Source organism: Oncorhynchus nerka, linkage group LG27 (genome assembly GCF_034236695.1).
Source record: "Oncorhynchus nerka isolate Pitt River linkage group LG27, Oner_Uvic_2.0, whole genome shotgun sequence".
Classification (NCBI taxonomy): Eukaryota; Metazoa; Chordata; class Actinopteri; order Salmoniformes; family Salmonidae; genus Oncorhynchus; species Oncorhynchus nerka.
In genome coordinates this window covers 99,614,348-99,639,347 of record NC_088422.1, presented here as the reverse complement: position 1 = coordinate 99,639,347, position 25,000 = coordinate 99,614,348, and the positions used below count along the sequence as shown (strand labels likewise).

Genomic DNA, 25,000 nt, shown 5'->3' with positions numbered 1-25,000 from the left:
TGAAATTAACCAATTAGTTATTAACTGTTTATTAATGATTCAGAAACTATCCACAAACAAATGACTAACGGTATAAAAACTACTTCTTCTAAACTCTTTCCAACCCCTTTATAAAGTCTTATTTTATAAATAATTATTTTATAAAGTATTATTTTATAAAGTATTATTTTATATAAAGTCTTATTTTATAAAATCTTCAAAATGCAAGACAAAAGAGGGAGCGCTGCTTTGGAATCACGCATGAAGACAAAGAGAGGTGCTCATGGGAGAACGGGGAATAACAAACTAACCAAGTTGCAGCTGGTGTAAGAGCATCAAACTTCAAAAACAAACAAAAGCACTTTATTTTATTATTATTATTATACTATATGATTATTTATTATATTATTTAAGCCTCTATTCCATGTTCAAAACAGAGAAAGGCACCAACGCGTTACGGCTCACAGGCCTTCTTCATGTCGCAGTGCCTTTAATGTAAGAGCATTACAAAGTAAAGTAACAGTAATCATCAACAGGAGCGTAAGTCTCACCGTCGGGACAGTAGCATCCGTCTAGACACTGCAGCTTGTTGTCAATACACATTCTGTCCACGTTACAGGACACAGGGCAGCAGGTGATGCACTCCTTATACTGCAGACCTGGAGGGCACGGCATCGCTGGGGAACACAGGAAGTGACACCGTGAGACAGGATGTAGCATCACAAGACAGGAAGTGACATTAGCGGGACATGAAGTGATATCACGAGACAGGAGGTAACATCACAAGACAGGAAGTGACATTAGCGGGACATGAAGTGATATCACGAGACAGGATGTAACATCACAAGACAGGAAGTGACACCGTGAGACAGGATGTAACATCACAAGACAGGAAGTAACATCACAGGACATTAAGTGATATCACGAGACAGGAGGTAACATTACAAATGTTTGACATTAAATTTGTCTTGGGGTTTGTTTCGTGTAATTACATACCATGTGTGACTTGAAGGAATAATATTTTGGGGGGGGCAACAAGCCAACTGAAACGACACTTAATTATCTACACTAAAACTAACTGCAGTGTATCCTGCATGCGGGTATGGGTAAATAACGGTATGAAGGGCACCTACCACACTGTGGTATGTGAGTCCTCCAGTCCGTCAGTGGGTGGTCGGCGTGGGCACAGGCCCGGGCATACTCCGTGAACACCTGGCATACCACATCACCGTTGGGACCCGACCTTCATTCAGGGCAAGATAAAAAACAGAATGCAACTCTTTCACTGAACAGAAGCCAAAGACAGGTCGGCAGGAAGAAAGGATGTTACACTGACGTTTACAACACGTACAAAACACTAACAGAGGAAGGGATGTAGTTGACAACACGTACAAAACACTAACAGAGGAAGGGATGTAGTTTACAACACGTACAAAACACTAACAGAGGAAGGGATGTAGTTTACAACACGTACAAAACACTAACAGAGGAAGGGATGTAGTTTACAACACATACAAAACACTAACAGAGGAAGGGATGTAGTTTACAACACGTACAAAACACTAACAGAGGAAGGGATGTAGTTTACAACACCTACAAAACACTACCAGAGGAAGGGATGTAGTTTACAACACGTACAAAACACTACCAGAGGAAGGGATGTAGTTTACAACACGTACAAAACACTAACAGAGGAAGGGATGTAGTTTACAACACCTACAAAACACTTACAGAGGAAGGGATGTAGTAGTTTACAACACCTACAAAACACTAACAGAGGAAGGGATGAAGTTTACAACACGTACAAAACACTAACAGAGGAAGGGATGTAGTTTACAACACCTACAAAACACTAACAGTGGAAGGGATGTAGTTTACAACACCTACAAAACACTAACAGAGGAAGGGATGTAGTTTACAACACCTAAAAAAAACACTAACAGAGGAAGGGATGTAGTTTACAACACGTACAAAACACTTACAGAGGAAGGGATGTAGTTTACAACACGTACAAAACACTTACAGAGGAAGGGATGTAGTTTACAACACCTACAAAACACTAACAGAGGAAGGGATGTAGTTTACAACACGTACAAAACACTAACAGAGGAAGGGATGTAGTTTACAACACAGACAAAACACTAACAGAGGAAGGGATGTAGTTTACAACACGTACAAAACACTTACAGAGGAAGGGATGTAGTTTACAACACCTACAAAACACTTACAGAGGAAGGGATGTAGTTTACAACACCTACAAAACACTAACAGAGGAAGGGATGTAGTTTACAACACCTACAAAACACTTACAGAGGAAGGGATGTAGTTTACAACACCTACAAAACACTTACAGAGGAAGGGATGTAGTAGTTTACAACACCTACAAAACACTAACAGAGGAAGGGATGAAGTTTACAACACGTACAAAACACTAACAGAGGAAGGGATGTAGTTTACAACACCTACAAAACACTAACAGTGGAAGGGATGTAGTTTACAACACCTACAAAACACTAACAGAGGAAGGGATGTAGTTTACAACACCTAAAAAAAAACACTAACAGAGGAAGGGATGTAGTTTACAACACGTACAAAACACTTACAGAGGAAGGGATGTAGTTTACAACACGTACAAAACACTTACAGAGGAAGGGATGTAGTTTACAACACGTACAAAACACTAACAGAGGAAGGGATGTAGTTTACAACACGTACAAAACACTAACAGAGGAAGGGATGTAGTTTACAACACAGACAAAACACTAACAGAGGAAGGGATGTAGTTTACAACACGTACAAAACACTTACAGAGGAAGGGATGTAGTTTACAACACCTACAAAACACTTACAGAGGAAGGGATGTAGTTTACAACACCTACAAAACACTAACAGAGGAAGGGATGTAGTTTACAACACCTACAAAACACTTACAGAGGAAGGGATGTAGTTTACAACACCTACAAAACACTTACAGAGGAAGGGATGTAGTTTACAACACCTACAAAACACTAACAGAGGAAGGGATGAAGTTTACAACACGTACAAAACACTAACAGAGGAAGGGATGTAGTTTACAACACCTACAAAACACTAACAGTGGAAGGGATGTAGTTTACAACACCTACAAAACACTAACAGAGGAAGGGATGTAGTTTACAACACTAAAAAAAACACTAACAGAGGAAGGGATGTAGTTTACAACACGTACAAAACACTTACAGAGGAAGGGATGTAGTTTACAACACCTACAAAACACTTACAGAGGAAGGGATGTAGTTTACAACACCTACAAAACACTAACAGAGGAAGGGATGTAGTTTACAACACCTACAAAACACTAACAGAGGAAGGGATGTAGTTTACAACACCTACAAAACACTAACAGAGGAAGGGATGTAGTTTACAACACAGACAAAACACTAACAGAGGAAGGGATGTAGTTTACAACACGTACAAAACACTTACAGAGGAAGGGATGTAGTTTACAACACCTACAAAACACTAACAGAGGAAGGGATGTAGTTTACAACACAGACAAAACACTAACAGAGGAAGGGATGTAGTTTACAACACGTACAAAACACTAACAGAGGAAGGGATGTAGTTTACAACACAGACAAAACACTAACAGAGGAAGGGATGTAGTTTACAACATGTACAAAACACTACCAGAGGAAGGGATGTAGTTTACAACACGTACAAAACACTAACAGAGGAAGGGATGAAGAAGTTTCCATTTTTGCAGTTTTCATCACGTACACACAGACAGAGGTCGTTGGTGACTAGTTATTACTAACAGAGGTCGTTGGTGACTAGTCAGTACTAACAGACAGAGGTCGTTGGTGACTAGTTATTACTAACAGAGGTCGTTGGTGACTAGTCAGTACTAACAGACAGAGGTCGTTGGTGACTAGTCAGTACTAACAGACAGAGGTCGTTGGTGACTAGTTATTACTAACAGAGGTCGTTGGTGACTAGTCAGTACTAACAGACAGAGGTCGTTGGTGACTAGTTATTACTAACAGAGGTCGTTGGTGACTAGTTATTACTAACAGAGGTTGTTGGTGACTAGTTATTACTAACAGAGGTCGTTGGTGACTACTTATTACTAACAGACAGAGGTCGTTGGTGACTAGTTATTACTAACAGAGGTCGTTGGTGACTAGTCAGTACTTACAGACAGAGGTCGTTGGTGACTAGTCAGTACTAACAGATAGAGGTCGTTGGTGACTAGTTATTACTAACAGACAGAGGTCGTTGGTGACTAGTTAAAACTAACAGAGGTCGTTGGTGACTAGTCAGTACTAACAGACAGAGGTCGTTGGTGACTAGTCAGTACTAACAGACAGAGGTCGTTGGTGACTAGTCAGTACTAACAGACAGAGGTCGTTGGTGACTAGTCAGTACTAACAGAGGTCGTTGGTGACTAGTGATTACTAACAGAGGTCGTTGGTGACTAGTCAGTACTAACAGACAGAGGTCGTTGGTGACTAGTCAGTACTTACAGACAGAGGTCGTTGGTGACTAGTCAGTACTTACAGACAGAGGTCGTTGGTGACTAGTTATTACTAACAGAGGTCGTTGGTGACTAGTCAGTACTTACAGACAGAGGTCGTTGGTGACTAGTTATTACTAACAGAGGTCGTTGGTGACTAGTTATTACTTACAGACAGAGGTCGTTGGTGACTAGTCAGTACTTACAGACAGAGGTTGTTGGTGACTAGTCAGTACTTACAGACAGAGGTCGTTGGTGACTAGTTATTACTAACAGACAGAGGTCGTTGGTGACTAGTCAGTACTAACAGACAGAGGTCGTTGGTGACTAGTTATTACTAACAGACAGAGGTCGTTGGTGACTAGTTATTACTAACAGAGGTCGTTGGTGACTAGTCAGTACTAACAGACAGAGGTCGTTGGTGACTAGTTATTACTAACAGACAGAGGTCGTTGGTGACTAGTCAGTACTAACAGACAGAGGTCGTTGGTGACTAGTCAGTACTAACAGACAAAGGTCGTTGGTGACTAGTTATTACTAACAGAGGTTGTTGGTGACTAGTTATTACTAACAGAGGTCGTTGGTGACTAGTTATTACTAACAGAGGTCGTTGGTGACTAGTTATTACTAACAGACAGAGGTCGTTGGTGACTAGTCAGTACTAACAGACAGAGGTCGTTGGTGACTAGTTATTACTAACAGAGGTCGTTGGTGACTAGTCAGTACTAACAGACAGAGGTCGTTGGTGACTAGTTATTACTAACAGAGGTTGTTGGTGACTAGTTATTACTAACAGAGGTCGTTGGTGACTACTTATTACTAACAGACAGAGGTCGTTGGTGACTAGTTATTACTAACAGAGGTCGTTGGTGACTAGTCAGTACTTACAGACAGAGGTCGTTGGTGACTAGTCAGTACTAACAGATAGAGGTCGTTGGTGACTAGTTATTACTAACAGACAGAGGTCGTTGGTGACTAGTTAAAACTAACAGAGGTCGTTGGTGACTAGTTAAAACTAACAGACAGAGGTCGTTGGTGACTAGTCAGTACTAACAGACAGAGGTCGTTGGTGACTAGTCAGTACTAACAGACAGAGGTCGTTGGTGACTAGTCAGTACTAACAGACAGAGGTCGTTGGTGACTAGTTATTACTAACAGAGGTCGTTGGTGACTAGTGATTACTAACAGAGGTCGTTGGTGACTAGTCAGTACTAACAGACAGAGGTCGTTGGTGACTAGTCAGTACTTACAGACAGAGGTCGTTGGTGACTAGTCAGTACTTACAGACAGAGGTCGTTGGTGACTAGTTATTACTAACAGAGGTCGTTGGTGACTAGTCAGTACTAACAGACAGAGGTCGTTGGTGACTAGTTATTACTAACAGAGGTTGTTGGTGACTAGTTATTACTAACAGAGGTCGTTGGTGACTACTTATTACTAACAGACAGAGACTAGTAACAGAGGTCGTTGGTGACTAGTCAGTACTTACAGACAGAGGTCGTTGGTGACTAGTTATTACTAACAGACAGAGGTCGTTGGTGACTAGTTATTACTAACAGACAGAGGTCGTTGGTGACTAGTTATTACTAACAGAGGTCGTTGGTGACTAGTCAGTACTAACAGACAGAGGTCGTTGGTGACTAGTCAGTACTAACAGACAGAGGTCGTTGGTGACTAGTCAGTACTAACAGACAGAGGTCGTTGGTGACTAGTCAGTACTAACAGACAGAGGTCGTTGGTGACTAGTTATTACTAACAGAGGTCGTTGGTGACTAGTGATTACTAACAGAGGTCGTTGGTGACTAGTCAGTACTTACAGACAGAGGTCGTTGGTGACTAGTGATTACTAACAGAGGTCGTTGGTGACTAGTCAGTACTTACAGACAGAGGTCGTTGGTGACTAGTCAGTACTTACAGACAGAGGTCGTTGGTGACTAGTTATTACTAACAGAGGTCGTTGGTGACTAGTCAGTACTAACAGACAGAGGTCGTTGGTGACTAGTTATTACTAACAGAGGTCGTTGGTGACTAGTCAGTACTTACAGACAGAGGTCGTTGGTGACTAGTTATTACTAACAGAGGTCGTTGGTGACTAGTTATTACTAACAGACAGAGGTCGTTGGTGACTAGTTATTACTAACAGAGGTCGTTGGTGACTAGTCAGTACTAACAGACAGAGGTCGTTGGTGACTAGTCAGTACTTACAGACAGAGGTCGTTGGTGACTAGTCAGTACTTACAGACAGAGGTCCTTGGTGACTAGTCAGTACTTACAGACAGAGGTCCTTGGTGACTAGTCAGTACTTACAGACAGAGGTCGTTGGTGACTAGTCAGTACTTACAGACAGAGGTCGTTGGTGACTAGTCAGTACTAACAGACAGAGGTCGTTGGTGACTAGTTATTACTAACAGAGGTCGTTGGTGACTAGTCAGTACTAACAGACAGAGGTCGTTGGTGACTAGTCAGTACTAACAGACAGAGGTCGTTGGTGACTAGTTATTACTAACAGAGGTCGTTGGTGACTAGCCAGTACTTACAGACAGAGGTCGTTGGAGCAGCTAGCCATGTAAGACAGAGGACTGACAAACTCATGACAGCCTGTAAATGGTTCCTCCAGAAGCATTGCACACACCTCCTCCACTTTCTGTCACGGTGAAAACAAAGGAAGATCCAAGTTTACCTCACACAAACCCAGAACAGGAAATGAATCACACAAACCCAGAACAGTGTCACACCTTGGTCTTAGTATTTTGTGTTTTCTTTAATTATTTGGTCAGGCCAGGTTGTGACATGGGTTTATTGTGTTGTGGTGTGTTTTGTATTGGGGTTTAGTAGGTATTGGGATTGCGGCTGAGTAGGGGTGTCTAGAGTAGGCTTGGCTGCCTGAGGCGGTTCTCAATCAGAGTCAGGTGATTCTCATTGTCTCTGATTGGGAACCATATTTAGGTAGCCTGGGTTTCACTGTGTATTTTGTGGGTGATTGTTCCTGTCTCTGTGTAGTGTTCACCAGATAGGCTGTAATTAGGTTTTCACGTTCCGTTTGTTGTTTTGTATTTATTTAGTTATTTCATGTATCACTATTTTTTTCATTAAAGAACATGAGTAACCACCACGCTGCATTTTGGTCCTCTCCTTCGACAGACGAACGCCGTTACAAACAGGAAATGAATCACACAAACCCAGAACAGGAAAATAAAGAACACACACAGAGTTAGAGTAGTTCAATTTAGGATAATTAAATCTAAAAAAGTGTGTAAGATTCAAAAATGTCCTTTTTAAATAACTGTGGTCCCTCAGGTAGAGACTGAGAACCACTGGTCCAAGCAGAGACTTGGCAGATAGCAGCACCAGAGATGTCTTCTTAACACAATCACTACCTGTAGGTGAGGTTAAGGTCAGGGTTATTCACTACATTTACATTTACATTTAAGTCATTTAGCAGACGCTCTTATCCATGTGAGGGTTAAGGTCAGGGTTATTCACTACCTGTATGTGAGGGTTGAGGTCAGGGTTATTCACTACCTGTATTTTTATTTATTTTATTTATTTCACCTTTATTTAACCAGGTAAGCAAGTTGAGAACAAGTTCTCATTTACAAGACCTGGCCAAGATAAAGCAAACAGTTCGACACATACAACGACACAGAGTTACACATGGAGTAAAACAAACATACAGTCAATAATACAGTAAAAAAAAAAAAAACAAGTCTATATACAATGTGAGCAAATTAGGTGAGAAGGGAGGTAAAGGCAAAAAGGCCATGGTGGCAAAGTAAACAATATAGCAAGTAAAACACTGGAATGGTAGTATTGCAATGGAAGAATGTGCAAAGTAGAAATAAAAATAATGGGGTGCAAAGGAGCAAAATAAATAAATAAATTAAATACAGTTAGGAAAGAGGTAGTTGTTTGGGCTAAATTATAGGTGGGCTATGTCAGGTGCAGTAATCTGTAAGATGCTCTGACAGTTGGTGTTTAAAGCTAGTGAGGGAGATAAGTGTTTCCAATTTAAGAGATTTTTGTAGTTCCAGTCATTGGCAGCAGAGAACTGGAAGGAGAGGCGGCCAAAGAAAGAATTGGTTTTGGGGGTGACTAGAGATATACCTGCTGGAGCGTGTGCTACAGGTGGGAGATGCTATGGTGACCAGCGAGCTGAGATAAGGGGGACTTTACCTAGCAGGGTCTTGTAGATGACATGGAGCCAGTGGGTTTGGCGACGAGTCAGAGCGTACAGGTCGCAATGGTGGGTAGTATATGGGGCTTTGGTGACAAAACGGATAGCACTGTGATAGACTGCATCCAATTTGTTGAGTAGGGTATTGGAGGCTATTTTGTAAATGACATCGCCAAAGTCGAGGATTGGTAGGATGGTCAATTTTACAAGGGTATGTTTGGCAGCATGAGTGAAGGATGCTTTGTTTCGAACTAGGAAGCCCTAGATTTAACTTTGGATTGGAGATGTTTGATATGGGGTAACCAGACACCTAAGTATTTGTAGTTGTCCACGTATTCTAAGTCAGAGCCGTCCAGAGTAGTGATGTTGGACAGGCGGGTAGGTGCAGGTAGCGATCGGTTGAAGAGCATGCATTTAGTTTTACTTGTATTTAAGAGCAATTGGAGGCCACGGAAGGAGAGTTGTATGGCATTGAAGCTTGCCTGGAGGGTTGTTAACACAGTGTCCAAAGAAGGGCCGGAAGTATACAGGATGGTGTCGTCTGCGTGAGGTGGATCAGAGACTCACCAGCAGCAAGAGCAACATCATTGATGTATACAGAGAAGAGAGTCGGTCCAAGTGAACCCTGTGGTAGAGACTGCCAGAGGTCCGGACAGCAGACCCTCCGATTTGACACACTGAACTCTATTAGTTGGTGAACCAGGCGAGGCAATCATTTGAGAAACCAAGGCTGTCGAGTCTGCCGATAAGGATGTGGTGGTTGACAGAGTCAGCCTTGGCCAGATCAATGAATACGGCTACACAGTAATGTTTCTTACGATGGCGGTTAAGATATCGTTTAGGTGAGCGTGGCTGAGGTGCACCCATGACCAGCTCTGAAACCAGATTGCATAGCAGAGAAGGTTGAGATTCGAAACGGTAATCTGTTTGTTGACTTGGCTTTCAAGACCTTAGAAAGGCATGGTAGGATAGATATAGGTCTGTAGCAGTTTGGGTCAAGAGTGTCCCCCTTTGAAGAGGGGGATGACCGCAGCTGCTTTCCAATCTTTGGGAATCTCAGATGACAAGAAAGAGAGGTTGAACAGGCTAGTAATAGGGTGGCAACAATTGGGCAGATAATTTTAGAAAGAAAGGGTCCAGATTGTCTAGCCCGGCTGATTTGTGGGTCCAGATTTTTCAGCTCTTTCAGAACTTCAGCTGAATGGATTTGGGAGAAGGAGAAATGGGGAAGGCTTGGGCGAGTTGCTGTTGGGGGTGCAGTGCTGTTGACCGGGGTAGGAGTTGCCAGGTGGAAAGCATGGCCAGCCGTAGAAAAATGCTTATTGAAATTCTCAATTATGGTGGATTTATCAGTGGTGACAGTGTTTCCTATCTTCAGTGCAGTGGGCAGCTGGGAGGAGGTGTTCTTATTCTCCATGGACTTTACAGTGTCCCAGAACTTTTTAGAGTTAGTGTTGCAGGAAGCAAATTTCTGCTTGAAAAGCTAGCCTTGGCTTTTCTAACTGCCGTGTATAACGGTTTCTAGCTTCCTGAACAGCTGCATATCACGGGGCTGTTCGATGCTAATGCAGAACGCCATAGGATGTTTTTGTGTTGGTTAAGGGCAGTCAGGTCTGGGGAGAACCAAGGGCTATATCTGTTCCTGGTTCTAATTTTCTTGAATGGGGCATGTTTATTTAAGATTGTTAGAACATTTTTAAAAATATCCAGGCATCCTCTACTGACGGGATGAGATCAATATCCTTCCAGGACACCCGGCCAGGTCGATTAGAAAGGCCTGCTCTTGAAGTGTTTCAGGAGCGTTTTACAGTGATGAGTGGAGGTCGCTTGACCGCTGACCCATTACGGATGCAGGCAATGAGGCAGTGATCGCTGAGATCTTGTTGAAGACAGCAGAGGTGTATTTAGAGGGGAAGTTGGTTAGGATGATATCTATGAGGGTGCCCGTGTTTAAGGCTTTGGGGGTACCTGGTAGGTTCATTGATAATTTGTGTGAGATTGAGGGCATCAAGTTTAGATTGTAGGATGGCTGGGGTGTTAAGCATGTTCCAGTTTAGGTAGCTCTGAAGATAGATGGGGGTCAGTTCACATATGGTGTCCAGAGCACAGCTGGGAGCAGAGGGTGGTCTCACAACGGTGAGAGACTTGTTTTTAGAGAGGTGGATTTTTAAAAGTAGAAGTTCAAATTGTTTGGGTACAGACCTGATAGTAGGACAGAACTCTGCAGGCTATCTTTGCAGTAGATTGCAACACCGCCCCTTTAGCAGTTCTATCTTGTCTGAAAATGTTGTAGTTTGGAATTAAAATTTCTGAATTTTTGGTGGTCTTCCAGCCAGGATTCAGACACAGCTAGAACATGTTGTGCTAAAGCAGTGAAAAGAACAAACTTAGGGAGGAGGCTTCTAATGTTAACATCATGAAACCAAGGCTATTACGGTTACAGAAGTCATCAAAAGAGAGCGCCTGGGGAATAGGGTGGAGCTAGGCACTGCAGGGCCTGATTCACTCTACATCGCCAGAGGAACATTCTAGAACGTCTGGAACAGAGAGTAAAAGGAGGTTAAAATAGCATCAAGGTATAATGTACAGACAAAGGTATGGTAGGATGTGAGTACAGTGGAGGTAAACCTAGGTATTGAGTGATGAAGAGAGAGATATTGTCTCTAGAAACATTGAAACCAGGAGATGTCATTGCATGTGTGGGTGGTGGAAATAATAAGTTGGATAAGGTAGTAGTATGTAGTATGTGAGGTTAAGGTCAGGGTCAGGGTTATTCACTACCTGTATGTGAGGGTTAAGGTCAGGGTTATTCACTACCTGCATGTGAGGGTTGAGGTCAGGGTTATTCACTACCTGTATGTGAGGGTTAAGGTCAGGGTTATTCACTACCTGTATGTGAGGTTAAGGTCAGGGTTATTCACTACCTGTATGTGAGGTTAAGGTCAGGGTTATTCACTACCTGTATGTGAGGTTAAGGTCAGGGTCAGTGTTATTCACTACCTGTATGTGAGGGTTAAGGTCAGGGTTATTCACTACCTGTATGTGTGGGTCAGGGTTACTCGCCAGTAGTATGTGAGGGTCAGGGTTACTCACCAGTAGTATGTGAGGGTCAGGGTTACTCACCAGTAGTATGTGTGGGTCAGGGTTACTCACCAGTAGTGTGTGTGGGTCAGGGTTACTCACCAGTAGCATGTGTGGGTCAGGGTTACTCACCAGTAGCATGTGTGGGTCAGGGTTACTCACCAGTAGTATGTGTGGGTCAGGGTTACTCACCAGTAGCATGTGTGGGTCAGGGTTACTCACCAGTAGTATGTGTGGGTCAGGGTTACTCACCAGTAGCATGTGTGGGTCAGGGTTACTCACCAGTAGTATGTGTGGGTCAGGGTTATTCACCAGTAGTATGTGTGGGTCAGGGTTACTCACCAGTAGTGTGTGTGGGTCAGGGTTACTCACCAGTAGTATGTGTGGGTCAGGGTTACTCACCAGTAGTATGTGTGGGTCAGGGTTACTCACCAGTATTATGTGTGGGTCAGGGTTACTCACCAGTAGTATGTGTGGGTCAGGGTTACTCACCAGTAGTATGTGTGGGTCAGGGTTACTCACCAGTAGTATGTGTGGGTCAGGGTTACTCACCAGTAGTATGTGTGGGTCAGGGTTACTCACCAGTAGTATGTGTGGGTCACCTGAGGCGCAGGGCGAGGGGAACATGAAGGGCACCATGGGACACCTGACCTGGTGAAGCTCCTCCTCCACCCAGCTGTTCCCAAACATGGACAGGTCCTCCGTCACCACACCTGTATGGGAAGACAGGCGGAGCACAGCGGAACGTTACCACCGCTACAAGATGTTGTTCCAGCCCTACTTCTAACACACCTGATTGTAGTAGTAAGGTGCTCTTCAGGACCTTGACCACCTGATTGTAGCAGTAAGGTGCTCTTCAGGACCTTGACCACCTGATTGTAGCAGTAAGGTGCTCTTCAGGACCTTGATCAGCAGTAAGGTGCTCTTCAGGACCTTGATCACCTGATTGTAGCAGTAAGGTGCTCTTCAGGACCTTGACCACCTGATTGTAGTAGTAAGGTGCTCTTCAGGACCTTGACCACCTGATTGTAGCAGTAAGGTGCTCTTCAGGACCTTGATCAGCTGATTGTAGCAGTAAGGTGCTCTTCAGGACCTTGATCACCTGATTGTAGCAGTAAGGTGCTCTTCAGGACCTTGATCACCTGATTGTAGCAGTAAGGTGCTCTTCAGGACCTTGACCACCTGATTGTAGCAGTAAGGTGCTCTTCAGGACCTTGACCACCTGATTGTAGCAGTAAGGTGCTCTTCAGGACCTTGACCAGCTGATTGTAGCAGTAAGGTGCTCTTCAGGACCTTGATCACCTGATTGTAGCAGTAAGGTGCTCTTCAGGACCTTGATCAGCTGATTGTAGCAGTAAGGTGCTCTTCAGGACCTTGATCACCTGATTGTAGCAGTAAGGTGCTCTTCAGGACCTTGACCACCTGATTGTAGTAGTAAGGTGCTCTTCGGGACCTTGACCACCTGATTGTAGCAGTAAGGTGCTCTTCAGGACCTTGATCAGCTGATTGTAGCAGTAAGGTGCTCTTCAGGACCTTGATCACCTGATTGTAGCAGGTGCTCTTGATTGATCACCTGATTGTAGCAGTGAGGTGCTCTTCAGGACCTTGATCAGCTGATTGTAGCAGTAAGGTGCTCTTCAGGACCTTGATCAGCTGAATCAGGTGTGTTACCGCTGAAATGGAGCAAAAGCCTGCACCCCTGTGAGCTTTCCAGAGGGAGGGGCCACCATTACTGGAACTGACCTGTGACTGTCCTCTCTTTCTCTGTTCTTACCGTAGCTGGTCATCAGTCCCTCCTCTACTGTTGTCTCTGTCTCTGTTCTTACCGTAGCTGGTCATCAGTCCCTCCTCTACTGTTCTCTCTGTCTCTGTTCTTACCGTAGCTGGTCATCAGTCCCTCCTCTACTGTTCTCTCTGTCTCTGTTCTTACCGTAGCTGGTCTTCAGGTCATCCTCTACTGTTCTCTCTTTCTCTGTTCTTACCGTAGCTGGTCTTCAGTCCCTCCTCTACTGTTCTCTCTTTCTCTGTTCTTACCGTAGCTGATCTTCAGTCCCTCCTCTACTGTTCTCTCTGTCTCTGTTCTTACCGTAGCTGGTCTTCAGGTCATCCTCTACTGTTCTCTCTTTCTCTGATAGCTGGTCTTCAGTCCCTCCTCTACTGTTCTCTCTTTCTCTGTTCTTACCGTAGCTGGTCTTCAGTCCCTCCTCTACTGTTCTCTCTTTCTCTGTTCTTACCGTAGCTGGTCATCAGTCCCTCCTCTACTGTTCTCTCTTTCTCTGTTCTTACCGTAGCTGGTCTTTAGGTCATCCTCTACTGTTCGCTCTTTCTCTGTTCTTACCGTAGCTGGTCTTTAGGTCATCCTCTACTGATCTGTTCTTACCGTAGCTGGTCATCAGTCCCTCCTCTACTGTTCTCTCTTTCTCTGTTCTTACCGTAGCTGGTCATCAGTCCCTCCTCTACTGTTCTCTCTTTCTCTGTTCTTACCGTAGCTGGTCTTCAGTCTCTCCTCTACTGTTCTCTCTTTCTCTGTTCTTACCGTAGCTGGTCTTCAGTCCCTCCTCTACTGTTCTCTCTGTCTCTGTTCTTACCGTAGCTGGTCATAAGTCTGTCCTCTACTGTTCTCTCTTTCTCTGTTCTTACCGTAGCTGGTCATCAGTCTCTCCTCTACTGTCCTCTCTTTCTCTGTTCTTACCGTAGCTGGTCATCAGTCCCTCCTCTACTGTTCTCTCTTTCTCTGTTCTTACCGTAGCTGGTCTTCAGGTCATCCTCTACTGTTCTCTCTTTCTCTGTTCTTACCGTAGCTGGTCTTCAGTCTCTCCTCTACTGTTCTCTCTTTCTCTGTTCTTACCATAGCTGGTCTTCAGTCCCTCCTCTACTGTTCTCTCTGTCTCTGTTCTTACCGTAGCTGGTCATAAGTCTGTCCTCTACTGTTCTCTCTTTCTCTGTTCTTACCGTAGCTGGTCATCAGTCTCTCCTCTACTGTCCTCTCTTTCTCTGTTCTTACCGTAGTTGGTCATCAGTCCCTCTTCCACTGTTCTCTCTGTCTGTTCTTACCGTAGCTGGTCTTCAGTCCCTCCTCTACTGTTCTCTCTTTCTCTGTTCTTACCGTAGCTGGTCATCAGTCCCTCCTCTACTGTTCTCTCTGTCTCTGTTCTTACCGTAGCTGGTCTTCAGTCCCTCCTCTACTGTTCTCTCTGTCTCTGTTCTTACCGTAGCTGGTCATAAGTCTGTCCTCTACTGTTCTCTCTTTCTCTGTTCTTACCGTAGCTGGTCATCAGTCCCTCCTCTACTGTTCTCTCTTTCTCTGTTCTTACCGGAGCTGGTCTTTAGGTCATCCTCTACTGTTCTCTCTTTCTCTGTTCTTATCGTAGCTGGTCTTTAGGTCATCCTCTACTGTTCTCTCTTTCTCTGTTCTTACCGTAGCTGGTCTTCAGTCTCTCCTCTACTGTTCTCTCTTTCTCTGTTCTTACCGTAGCTGGTCTTTAGGTCATCCTCTACTGTTCTCTCTGTCTCTGTTCTTACCGTAGCTGGTCATAAGTCTGTCCTCTACTGTTCTCTCTTTCTCTGTTCTTACCGTAGCTGGTCTTTAGGTCATCCTGTACTGTTCTCTCTTTCTCTGTTCTTAGCGTAGCTGGTCTTTAGGTCATCCTCTACTGTTCTCTCTTTCTCTGTTCTTACCGTAGCTGGTCTTCAGGTCATCCTCTACTGTTCTCTCTTTCTCTGTTCTTACCGTAGCTGGTCTTCAGGTCATCCTCTACTGTTCTCTCTGTCTCTGTTCTTACCGTAGCTGGTCTTCAGTCCCTCCTCTACTGTTCTCTCTTTCTCTGTTCTTACCGTAGCTGGTCATCAGTCCCTCCTCTACTGTTCTCTCTTTCTCTGTTCTTACCGTAGCTGGTCATCAGTCCCTCCTCTACTGTTCTCTCTTTCTCTGTTCTTACCGTAGCTGGTCTTCAGGTCATCCTCTACTGTTCTCTCTGTCTCTGTTCTTACCGTAGCTGGTCTTCAGGTCATCCTCTACTGTTCTCTCTTTCTCTGTTCTTACCGTAGCTGGTCTTTAGGTCATCCTCTACTGTTCTCTCTTTCTCTGTTCTTACCGTAGCTGGTCTTCAGTCTCTCCTCTACTGTTCTCTCTTTCTCTGTTCTTACCGTAGCTGGTCTTCAGTCCCTCCTCTACTGTTCTCTCTGTCTCTGTTCTTACCGTAGCTGGTCATAAGTCTGTCCTCTACTGTTCTCTCTTTCTCTGTTCTTACCGTAGCTGGTCATCAGTCTCTCCTCTACTGTCCTCTCTTTCTCTGTTCTTACCGTAGCTGGTCATCAGTCCCTCCTCTACTGTTCTCTCTGTCTCTGTTCTTACCGTAGCTGGTCTTCAGTCCCTCCTCTACTGTTCTCTCTTTCTCTGTTCTTACCGTAGCTGGTCATCAGTCCCTCCTCTACTGTTCTCTCTGTCTCTGTTCTTACCGTAGCTGGTCTTCAGTCCCTCCTCTACTGTTCTCTCTGTCTCTGTTCTTGAGCTGGTCATAAGTCTGTCCTCTACTGTTCTCTCTTTCTCTGTTCTTACCGTAGCTGGTCATCAGTCCCTCCTCTACTGTTCTCTCTTTCTCTGTTCTTACCGGAGCTGGTCTTTAGGTCATCCTCTACTGTTCTCTCTTTCTCTGTTCTTATCGTAGCTGGTCTTTAGGTCATCCTCTACTGTTCTCTCTTTCTCTGTTCTTACCGTAGCTGGTCTTCAGTCTCTCCTCTACTGTTCTCTCTTTCTCTGTTCTTACCGTAGCTGGTCTTTAGGTCATCCTCTACTGTTCTCTCTGTCTCTGTTCTTACCGTAGCTGGTCATAAGTCTGTCCTCTACTGTTCTCTCTTTCTCTGTTCTTACCGTAGCTGGTCTTTAGGTCATCCTGTACTGTTCTCTCTTTCTCTGTTCTTACCGTAGCTGGTCTTTAGGTCATCCTCTACTGTTCTCTCTTTCTCTGTTCTTACCGTAGCTGGTCTTCAGGTCATCCTCTACTGTTCTCTCTTTCTCTGTTCTTACCGTAGCTGGTCTTCAGGTCATCCTCTACTGTTCTCTCTGTCTCTGTTCTTACCGTAGCTGGTCTTCAGTCCTCCTCTACTGTTCTCTCTTTCTCTGTTCTTTAGCTGGTCATCAGTCCCTCCTCTACTGTTCTCTCTTTCTCTGTTCTTACCGTAGCTGGTCATCAGTCCCTCCTCTACTGTTCTCTCTTTCTCTGTTCTTACCGTAGCTGGTCTTCAGGTCATCCTCTACTGTTCTCTCTGTCTCTGTTCTTACCGTAGCTGGTCTTCAGGTCATCCTCTACTGTTCTCTCTTTCTCTGTTCTTACCGTAGCTGGTCTTTGGTCTACTGTTCTCTCTTTCTCTGTTCTTACCGTAGCTGGTCAGTCTCTCCTCTACTGTTCTCTCTTTCTCTGTTCTTTAGCTGGTCTTCAGGTCATCCTCTACTGTTCTCTCTTTCTCTGGTAGCTGGTCTTCAGGTCATCCTCTACTGTTCTCTCTTTCTCTGTTCTTACCGTAGCTGGTCTTCAGGTCATCCTCTACTGTTCTCTCTTTCTCTGTTCTTACCGTAGCTGGTCTTTAGGTCATCCTCTACTGTTCTCTCTGTCTCTGTTCTTACCGTAGCTGGTCTTTAGGTCATCCTCTACTGTTCTCTCTGTCTCTGTTCTTACCGTAGCTGGTCTTCAGTCCCTCCTCTACTGTTCTCTCTTTCTCTGTTCTTACCGTAGCTGGTCATCAGTCCCTCCTCTACTGTTCTCTCTTTCTCTGTTCTTACCGTAGCTGGTCATCAGTCCCTCCTCTACTGTTCTCTCTTTCTCTGTTCTTACCGTAGCTGGTCTTCAGGTCATCCTCTACTGTTCTCTCTGTCTCTGTTCTTACCGTAGCTGGTCTTCAGGTCATCCTCTACTGTTCTCTCTTTCTCTGTTCTTACCGTAGCTGGTCTTTAGGTCATCCTCTACTGTTCTCTCTTTCTCTGTTCTGTTCTCAGTCTCTCCTCTACTGTTCTCTCTGTCTCTGTTCTTTAGCTGGTCTTTAGGTCATCCTCTACTGTTCTCTCTGTCTCTGTTCTTACCGTAGCTGGTCTTCAGTCCCTCCTCTACTGTTCTCTCTTTCTCTGTTCTTAGCTGGTTCAGTCCCTCCTCTCTGTTCTCTCTTTCTCTGTTCTTACCGTAGCTGGTCATCAGTCTCTCCTCTACTGTTCTGTTCTTCTTTCTCTGTTCTTACCGTAGCTGGTCTTCAGGTCATCCTCTACTGTTCTCTCTTTCTCTGTTACCGTAGCTGGTCTTCAGGTCATCCTCTACTGTTCTCTCTGTCTCTGTTCTTACCGTAGGTCATCAGTCCCTCCTCTACTGTTCTCTCTTTCTCTGTTCTTACCGTACTCAGTCCCTCCTCTACTGTTCTCCTCTACTGTTCTCTCTTTCTCTGTTCTTACCGTAGCTGGTCTTCAGGTCATCCTCTACTGTTCTCTCTTTCTCTGTTCTTACCGTAGCTGGTCTTCAGGTCATCCTCTACTGTTCTCTCTTTCTCTGTTCTTACCGTAGCTGGTCTTTAGGTCATCCTCTACTGTTCTCTCTTTCTCTGTTCTTACCGTAGCTGGTCATCAGTCTCTCCTCTACTGTTCTCTCTGTCTCTGTTCTTACCGTAGCTGGTCTTCAGGTCATCCTCTACTGTTCTCTCTTTCTCTGTTCTTACCGTAGCTGGTCTTCAGGTCATCCTCTACTGTTCTCTCTTTCTCTGTTCTTACCGTAGCTGGTCTGGTCATCCTCACTGTCTTACCGTAGCTGGTCTCTACTGTTCTCTCTTCTCTGTTCTTACCGTAGCTGGTCTTCAGGTCATCCTCTACTGTTCTCTCTGTCTCTGTTCTTACGTAGCTGGTCTTAGTCCTCCTCTACTGGTTCTTACCGTAGCTGGTCATCAGTCCCTCCTCTACTGTTCTCTCTTTCTCTGTTCTTACCGTAGCTGGTCTCAGGTCAGTCCCTCTGTTCTCTACTGTTCTCTCTTTCTCTGTTCTTACCGTAGCTGGTCTTCAGGTCTCCTCTACTGTTCTCTCTTTCTCTGGTAGCTGGTCTTCAGGTCATCCTCTACTGTTCTCTCTGTCTCTGTTCTTACCGTAGCTGGTCTTTAGGTCATCCTCTACTGTTCTCTCTTTCTCTGTTTTTACCGTAGCTGGTCTTCAGTCCCTCCTCTACTGTTCTCTCTTTCTCTGTTCTTACCGTAGCTGGTCTTCAGGTCATCCTCTACTGTTCTCTCTGTCTCTGTTCTTACCGTAGCTGGTCTTCAGTCTCTCCTCTACTGTTCTCTCTTTCTCTGTTCTTACCATAGCTGGTCATCAGTCCCTCCTCTACTGTTCTCTTTCTCTTTCTGGTCTGTTCTTACCGTCTGGCTGGTCTTCAGGTCATCCTCTACTGTTCTCTCTTTCTCTGTTCTTACCGTAGCTGGTCTTTAGGTCATCCTCTACTGTTCTCTCTTTCTCTGTTCTTACCGTAGCTGGTCTTCAGGTCATCCTCTACTGTTCTCTCTTTCTCTGTTCTTACCGTAGCTGGTCATCAGTCCCTCCTCTACTGTTCTCTCTTTCTCTGTTCTTACCGTAGCTGGTCTTCAGGTCATCCTCTACTGTTCTCTCTTTCTCTGTTCTTACCGTAGCTGGTCATCAGTCCCTCCTCTACTGTTCTCTCTTTCTCTGTTCTTACCGTAGCTGGTCATCAGTCTGTCCTCTACTGTTCTCTCTTTCTCTGTTCTTACCGTAGCTGGTCATCAGTCTCTCCTCTACTGTCCTCTCTTTCTCTGTTCTTACCGTAGCTGGTCTTCAGGTCATCCTCTACTGTTCTCTCTTTCTCTGTTCTTACCGAAGCTGGTCTTTAGGTCATCCTCTACTATTCTCTCTTTCTCTGTTCTTACCATAGCTGGTCATCAGTCCCTCCTCTACTGTTCTCTCTTTCTCTGTTCTTACCGTAGCTGGTCTTCAGGTCATCCTGTACGTCTGCGTTGAAGTTGCCACACAGACCGCAGGTCCTGCCCACCCACTCTGGGCTCAGCTTGATGTAGACAGAGCCACTGTGTCCGTCCCAGGCCAGGGTGAAGCCATGTTGCTGGGTCACCAAGACATAGCGGGAGATCCTCTCCAGCTCCACGTCATGGATGTGGTGAGGCAGCTGGACACTGCATGGTGGGAGAAGGAGAGAAGGAGGAGAGGAGGATGGGAGGAGGTGAGGAGGGTGGGAGGAGGAGGAGGAGAGGAGGACGGGAGGAGGAGAGAAGGAGGACGGGAGGAGAGGAGGGAGAGGAGGACAGAAGGAGGAGAGAAGGATGGGAGGAGGGGATGAGGAGAGAAGGATGGGAGGAGGAGAGGAGGATGGGAGGAGGAGAGAAGTAGGGGAAGAGGAGAGGAGGAGGAGGAGGAGGAGGAGGTCCGGGAGGAGGTGGAGAGGAGGACGGGGGAGGAGGAGAGAAGGATGGGAGGAGGAGAAAAGGGAGGAGAGGAGGATGGGAGGAGGACAGGAGGACAGGAGGAGGAGAGAAGGAGAGAGGAGGAGAGGATGAGGAGAGAGGAGGAGAGGAGGAGAGGAGGAGAGAAGGAGGGGAGGAGGAGAGGAGGAGGAGGAGGATGGGGGAGAGGAGAGAGGAGGAGGAGGAGGAGGGGAGGGGAGGAGAGGAGGAGGTGGAGAGGAGGATGGGAGGAGTAGAGAAGGATGGGAGGAGGAGAGGAGGACGGGAGGAGGTGGAGAGGAGGACGAAGAGAGAAGAAGGAGAGGAGGAGGAGGTGGAGAGGAGGGAGAGAGAGGAGGGAGGAGGATGGGAGGAGGAGGAGGAGGAGAGGAGGACAGGAGGAGGAGAGGAGGAGGGAGGAGGATGGGATAGGAAAGAAGGAGGAGAGGAGGATGGGAGGAGGAGAGGATGAGAGGAGGATGGGAGGAGGAGAGGATGAGAGGAGGAGGAGAGGAGGAGAGGAGAGGTCAAATCAGTCAACCAGGGTTCTCTAAGTGTGTACAGTCGTGGGCAAAAGTTTTGAGAATGGCACAAATATTTACTTTCACAAAATGTGCTGCTTCAGTGTCTTTAGATATTTTTGTCAGATGTTACTATGGAATACTGAAGTATAATTACAACCATTTCATAAGTGTCAAAGGCTTTTATTGACAATTACATGAAGTTGATGCATGGAGTCAATATTTGCAGTGTTGACCCTTCTTTTTCAAGATCTCTGCAATCCGCCCTGGCATGCTGTCAATGAACTTCTGAGCCACATCCTGACTGATGGCAGCCCATTCTTGCATAATCAATGTTTGGAGTTTGTCAGAATTTGTGGGGTTTTGTTTGTCCACCCGCCTCTTGAGAATTGACCACAAGTTCTCAATGGGATTAAGGTCAAGGGAGTTTCCTGGCCATGGACCCAAAATATTGATGTTTTGTTCTCCGAGACACTTAGTTATCACTTTTGCCTCATGGCAAGGTGCTCCATCATTCTGGAAAAGGCATTGTTCGTCACCAAACTGTTCCTGGTTGGTTGGGAAAAGTTGCTCTCGGAGGATGTGTTGGTACCATTCTTTATTCATGACTGTGTTCTTAGGCAAAATTGTGAGTGAGCCCACTCCCTTGGCTGAGAAGCAGCTCACACATGAATGGTCTCAGGATGCTTTACTGTTGGCATGACACAGGACTGATGGTAGCGCTCACCTTGTATTCTCCGGACAAGCTTTTTTCTGGATGCCTCAAACAATCAGAAAGGGGATTCATCAGAGAAAATGACTTTACCCCAGTCCTCAGCAGTCCAATCCCTGTACCTTTTGCAGAATATCAGTCTGTCCCTGATGGCTTCTTTGCTGCCCTTCTTGACACCAGGCCATCCTCCAAAAGTCTTTGCCTCACTGTGCGTGCAGATGCCTGCCTGCTGCCATTCCTGAGCAAGCTCTGTACTGGTGGTGCCCCGATCCCGCAGCTGAATCAACTTTAGAAGACGGTCCTGGCGCTTGCTGGTTTTCTTGGGCGCCCTGAAGCCTTCTTCACAACAACTGAACCGCTCTCCTTGAAGTTCTTGATGATCCGATAAGTGGTTGATTTAGGTCTTACTGGCAACAATATCCTTGCCTGTGGAGCCCTTTTTGTGCATAGCAATGATGATGGCACGTATTTCCTTGCAGGTAACCATGGCTGACAGAGGAAGAACAATGATTCCAAGCACCACCCTCCTTTTGAAGCTTCCAGTCTATTCGAACTAAATCAGCATGACAGAGTGATCTCCAGCCTTGTCCTCGTCAACACACACCTGTGTTTACGAGAGAATCACTGACATGATGTCAGCTGGTCCTTTTGTGGCAGGGCTGAAATGCAGTGGAAATGTTTTGTGGGGGATTCAGTTCATTTGCATGGCAAAGAGGGACTTTGCAATTAATTGCAATTAATCTAATCACACTTCATAACATTCTGGAGTTTATGCAAATTGCCATCATACAAACTGAGGCAGCAGATTTGTGAAAATGTATTTTAGTGTCATTCTCAAAACTTTTGGCCACGATTGTAGGTCTTTCATTCACTCTTATTCTGGACCTCAATTAGTTGAGACAGACCAGGAGTTGGACACCTGAAAGCCTGCACACCCACTACCTCTCTTCCAGTTCGGGTCAAGACCAAGACCGAGAGGGGTCCGAGACCAAGTTGTCACAGTTTCTGTTCGATTTGATTGGTTACCGCTGGGGGGCACCTTCACCTTGTTTTCTAGTTTCCACGGTTACCCTGATCATTACTTATTGGTTTCACCTGTGGTTTAATTACCTTCTCTGTTCACCTGGTTGCCTTGCTATTTAGGTTCCTCTGTTGTCCTGCATCTGTTAGGTCTCGTGTTTTGTTTAGTCTTGTGCTTTTGTTTTCCGTCAAGATCTGGATGTACCCTTATCTCTGCTTGCTGTGTTTCACTGCGTCTGGGTTCGAGTTCGTACCAGCATTATTGTAACACAAGTCAAGAACGATGCAAGTCCAATTTCAAGACCACGGTTGTAAATGTGTCAAATCACCATGATATCAAGATCTCAAAATGTCCAGTATTTCTGTGGTCATATTTCAGAAGAACAAATGGACTCTTTAGATATTCCGAATGGTGATGAAATGGATGCTGAGGACAAACAGAGAGACACTCTACACATTATCACTAACCCACTGATTTCATTTGATTTGAAACAGGTCTATAACAGATGAAAAGACTTAAGTAGATTCCACCCCCCCCCCCTGGTCTCCTCTTACTAAATAGAGCTGTGAAACAATGTCTTATCGACCAGCAAATCAAGGACATTCTGACCACCGCCACAATGTCTTATCGACCAGCAAATCAAGGACATTCTGACCACCGCCACAATGTCTTATCGACCAGCAAATCAAGGACATTCTGACCACCAGCACAATGTCTTATCGACCAGCAAATCAAGGACATTCTGACCACCGCCACAATGTCTTATCGACCAGCAAATCAAGGACATTCTGACCACCGCCACAATGTCTTATCGACCAGCAAATCAAGGACATTCTGACCACCACCACAATGTCTTATCGACCAGCAAATCAAGGACATTCTGACCACCGCCACAATGTCTTATCGACCAGCAAATCAAGGACATTCTGACCACCGCCACAATGTCTTATCGACCAGCAAATCAAGGACATTCTGACCACCGCCACAATGTCTTATCGACCAGCAAATCAAGGACATTCTGACCACCGCCACAATGTCTTATCGACCAGCAAATCAAGGACATTCTGACCACCGCCACAATGTTTGAGGATATTTTCCAACAACAGTAAAGGACTGTAATGTTATGAGTGAAGTAGAAAGCCCAGGCAGGTTTCAATAGTCGATGAGATATTGTGTCATGAAAGGAGTGTGGATATTTGGCCGTGGCGGAGAGGTTTTATGGGCCGACTGAATGAGAGATGGTAATTATATGATTTTCACTCCGGTGGCTCCGGTTGGACTCGGCGAGAAATTACGAGACCTCGTTGTTCGAGACCGAGTCAAGACTGAGTAAAAACACAGAGACAAGACCTCAATATGTTGTCTGGAGACCAGACTCACGACAACACTGCCTGAGTTATATAGACACAACGGGACAAGACCTCAATATGTTGTCTGGAGACCAGACTCACTACAACACATTGTGATGTCACAACGGAGACCAGACTCACTACAACACATTGTGATGTCACAACGGAGACCAGACTCACTACAACACATTGTGATGTCACAACGGAGAGCAGACTCACTACAACACATTGATGACGGAGACCAGACTCACACAACATTGTGATGGAGACCAGACTCACTACAACACATTGTGATGTCACAACGGAGACCAGACTCATTACAACACATTGTGATGTCACAACGGAGACCAGACTCATTACAACACATTGTGATGTCACAACGGAGACCAGACTCACTACAACACATTGTGATGTCACAACGGAGAGCAGACTCACTACAACACATTGTGATGTCACAACGGAGACCAGACTCACTACAACACATTGTGATGTCACAACGGAGAGCAGACTCACTACAACACATTGTGATGTCACAACGGAGACCAGACTCACTACAACACATTGTGATGTCACAACAGAGACCAGACTCACCACAACACATTGTGATGTCACAACGGAGAGCAGACTCACTACAACACATTGTGATGTCACAATGGAGAGCAGACTCACTACAACACATTGTGATGTCACAACGGAGACCAGACTCACTACAACACATTGTGATGTCACAATAGAGACCAGACTCACTACAACACATTGTGATGTCACAACGGAGACCAGACTCACTACAACACATTGTGATGTCACAACGGAGACCAGACTCACTACAACACATTGTGATGTCACAACGGAGAGCACTTCATTTTAACACTTTCTCAGCTCTTATTTTACATCTGCTTATAAAACATTTATTAACCTCTTGTCGACCCTCTACTTTTTTTGAACATTCTGTTAAAAATCGCGCAACATTTCAGCGCCCTGCTACTCATGCCAGGAATATAGTATATGCATTTGCTTAGTCTGTGTGGATAGAAAACACTCAGACGTTTATAAAACTGGTTAAATCACTTGTGATTTACCAGAACGGCATTTACATCGAAAAGCACAGGAAAAACTGATCACTGAAAATGGGAAAATATATCCATGCGCTACTTGAACCCATTGTGAACCACAATTAATTGAATGAGGTTGCAGTACCTACAGCTTCCACACGGTGTCTAGAGTCTTGAGTTTTTTCT

The 25,000-nt window shown here is 45.2% G+C and overlaps 1 protein-coding gene across 1 annotated transcript in view; it reads right to left on the bottom strand.

Moving 5' to 3' along the window:
- otog (otogelin) overlaps positions 1–25,000 on the bottom strand; it is a 145,646-nt gene that overhangs the window by 115,068 nt on the left and 5,578 nt on the right. Inside the window, 5 exon segments of the mRNA XM_065011203.1 lie at positions 531–656; positions 1,113–1,222; positions 7,012–7,118; positions 12,312–12,442; positions 19,684–19,892. Coding sequence (XP_064867275.1) covers positions 531–656; positions 1,113–1,222; positions 7,012–7,118; positions 12,312–12,442; positions 19,684–19,892 — 683 coding nt within the window.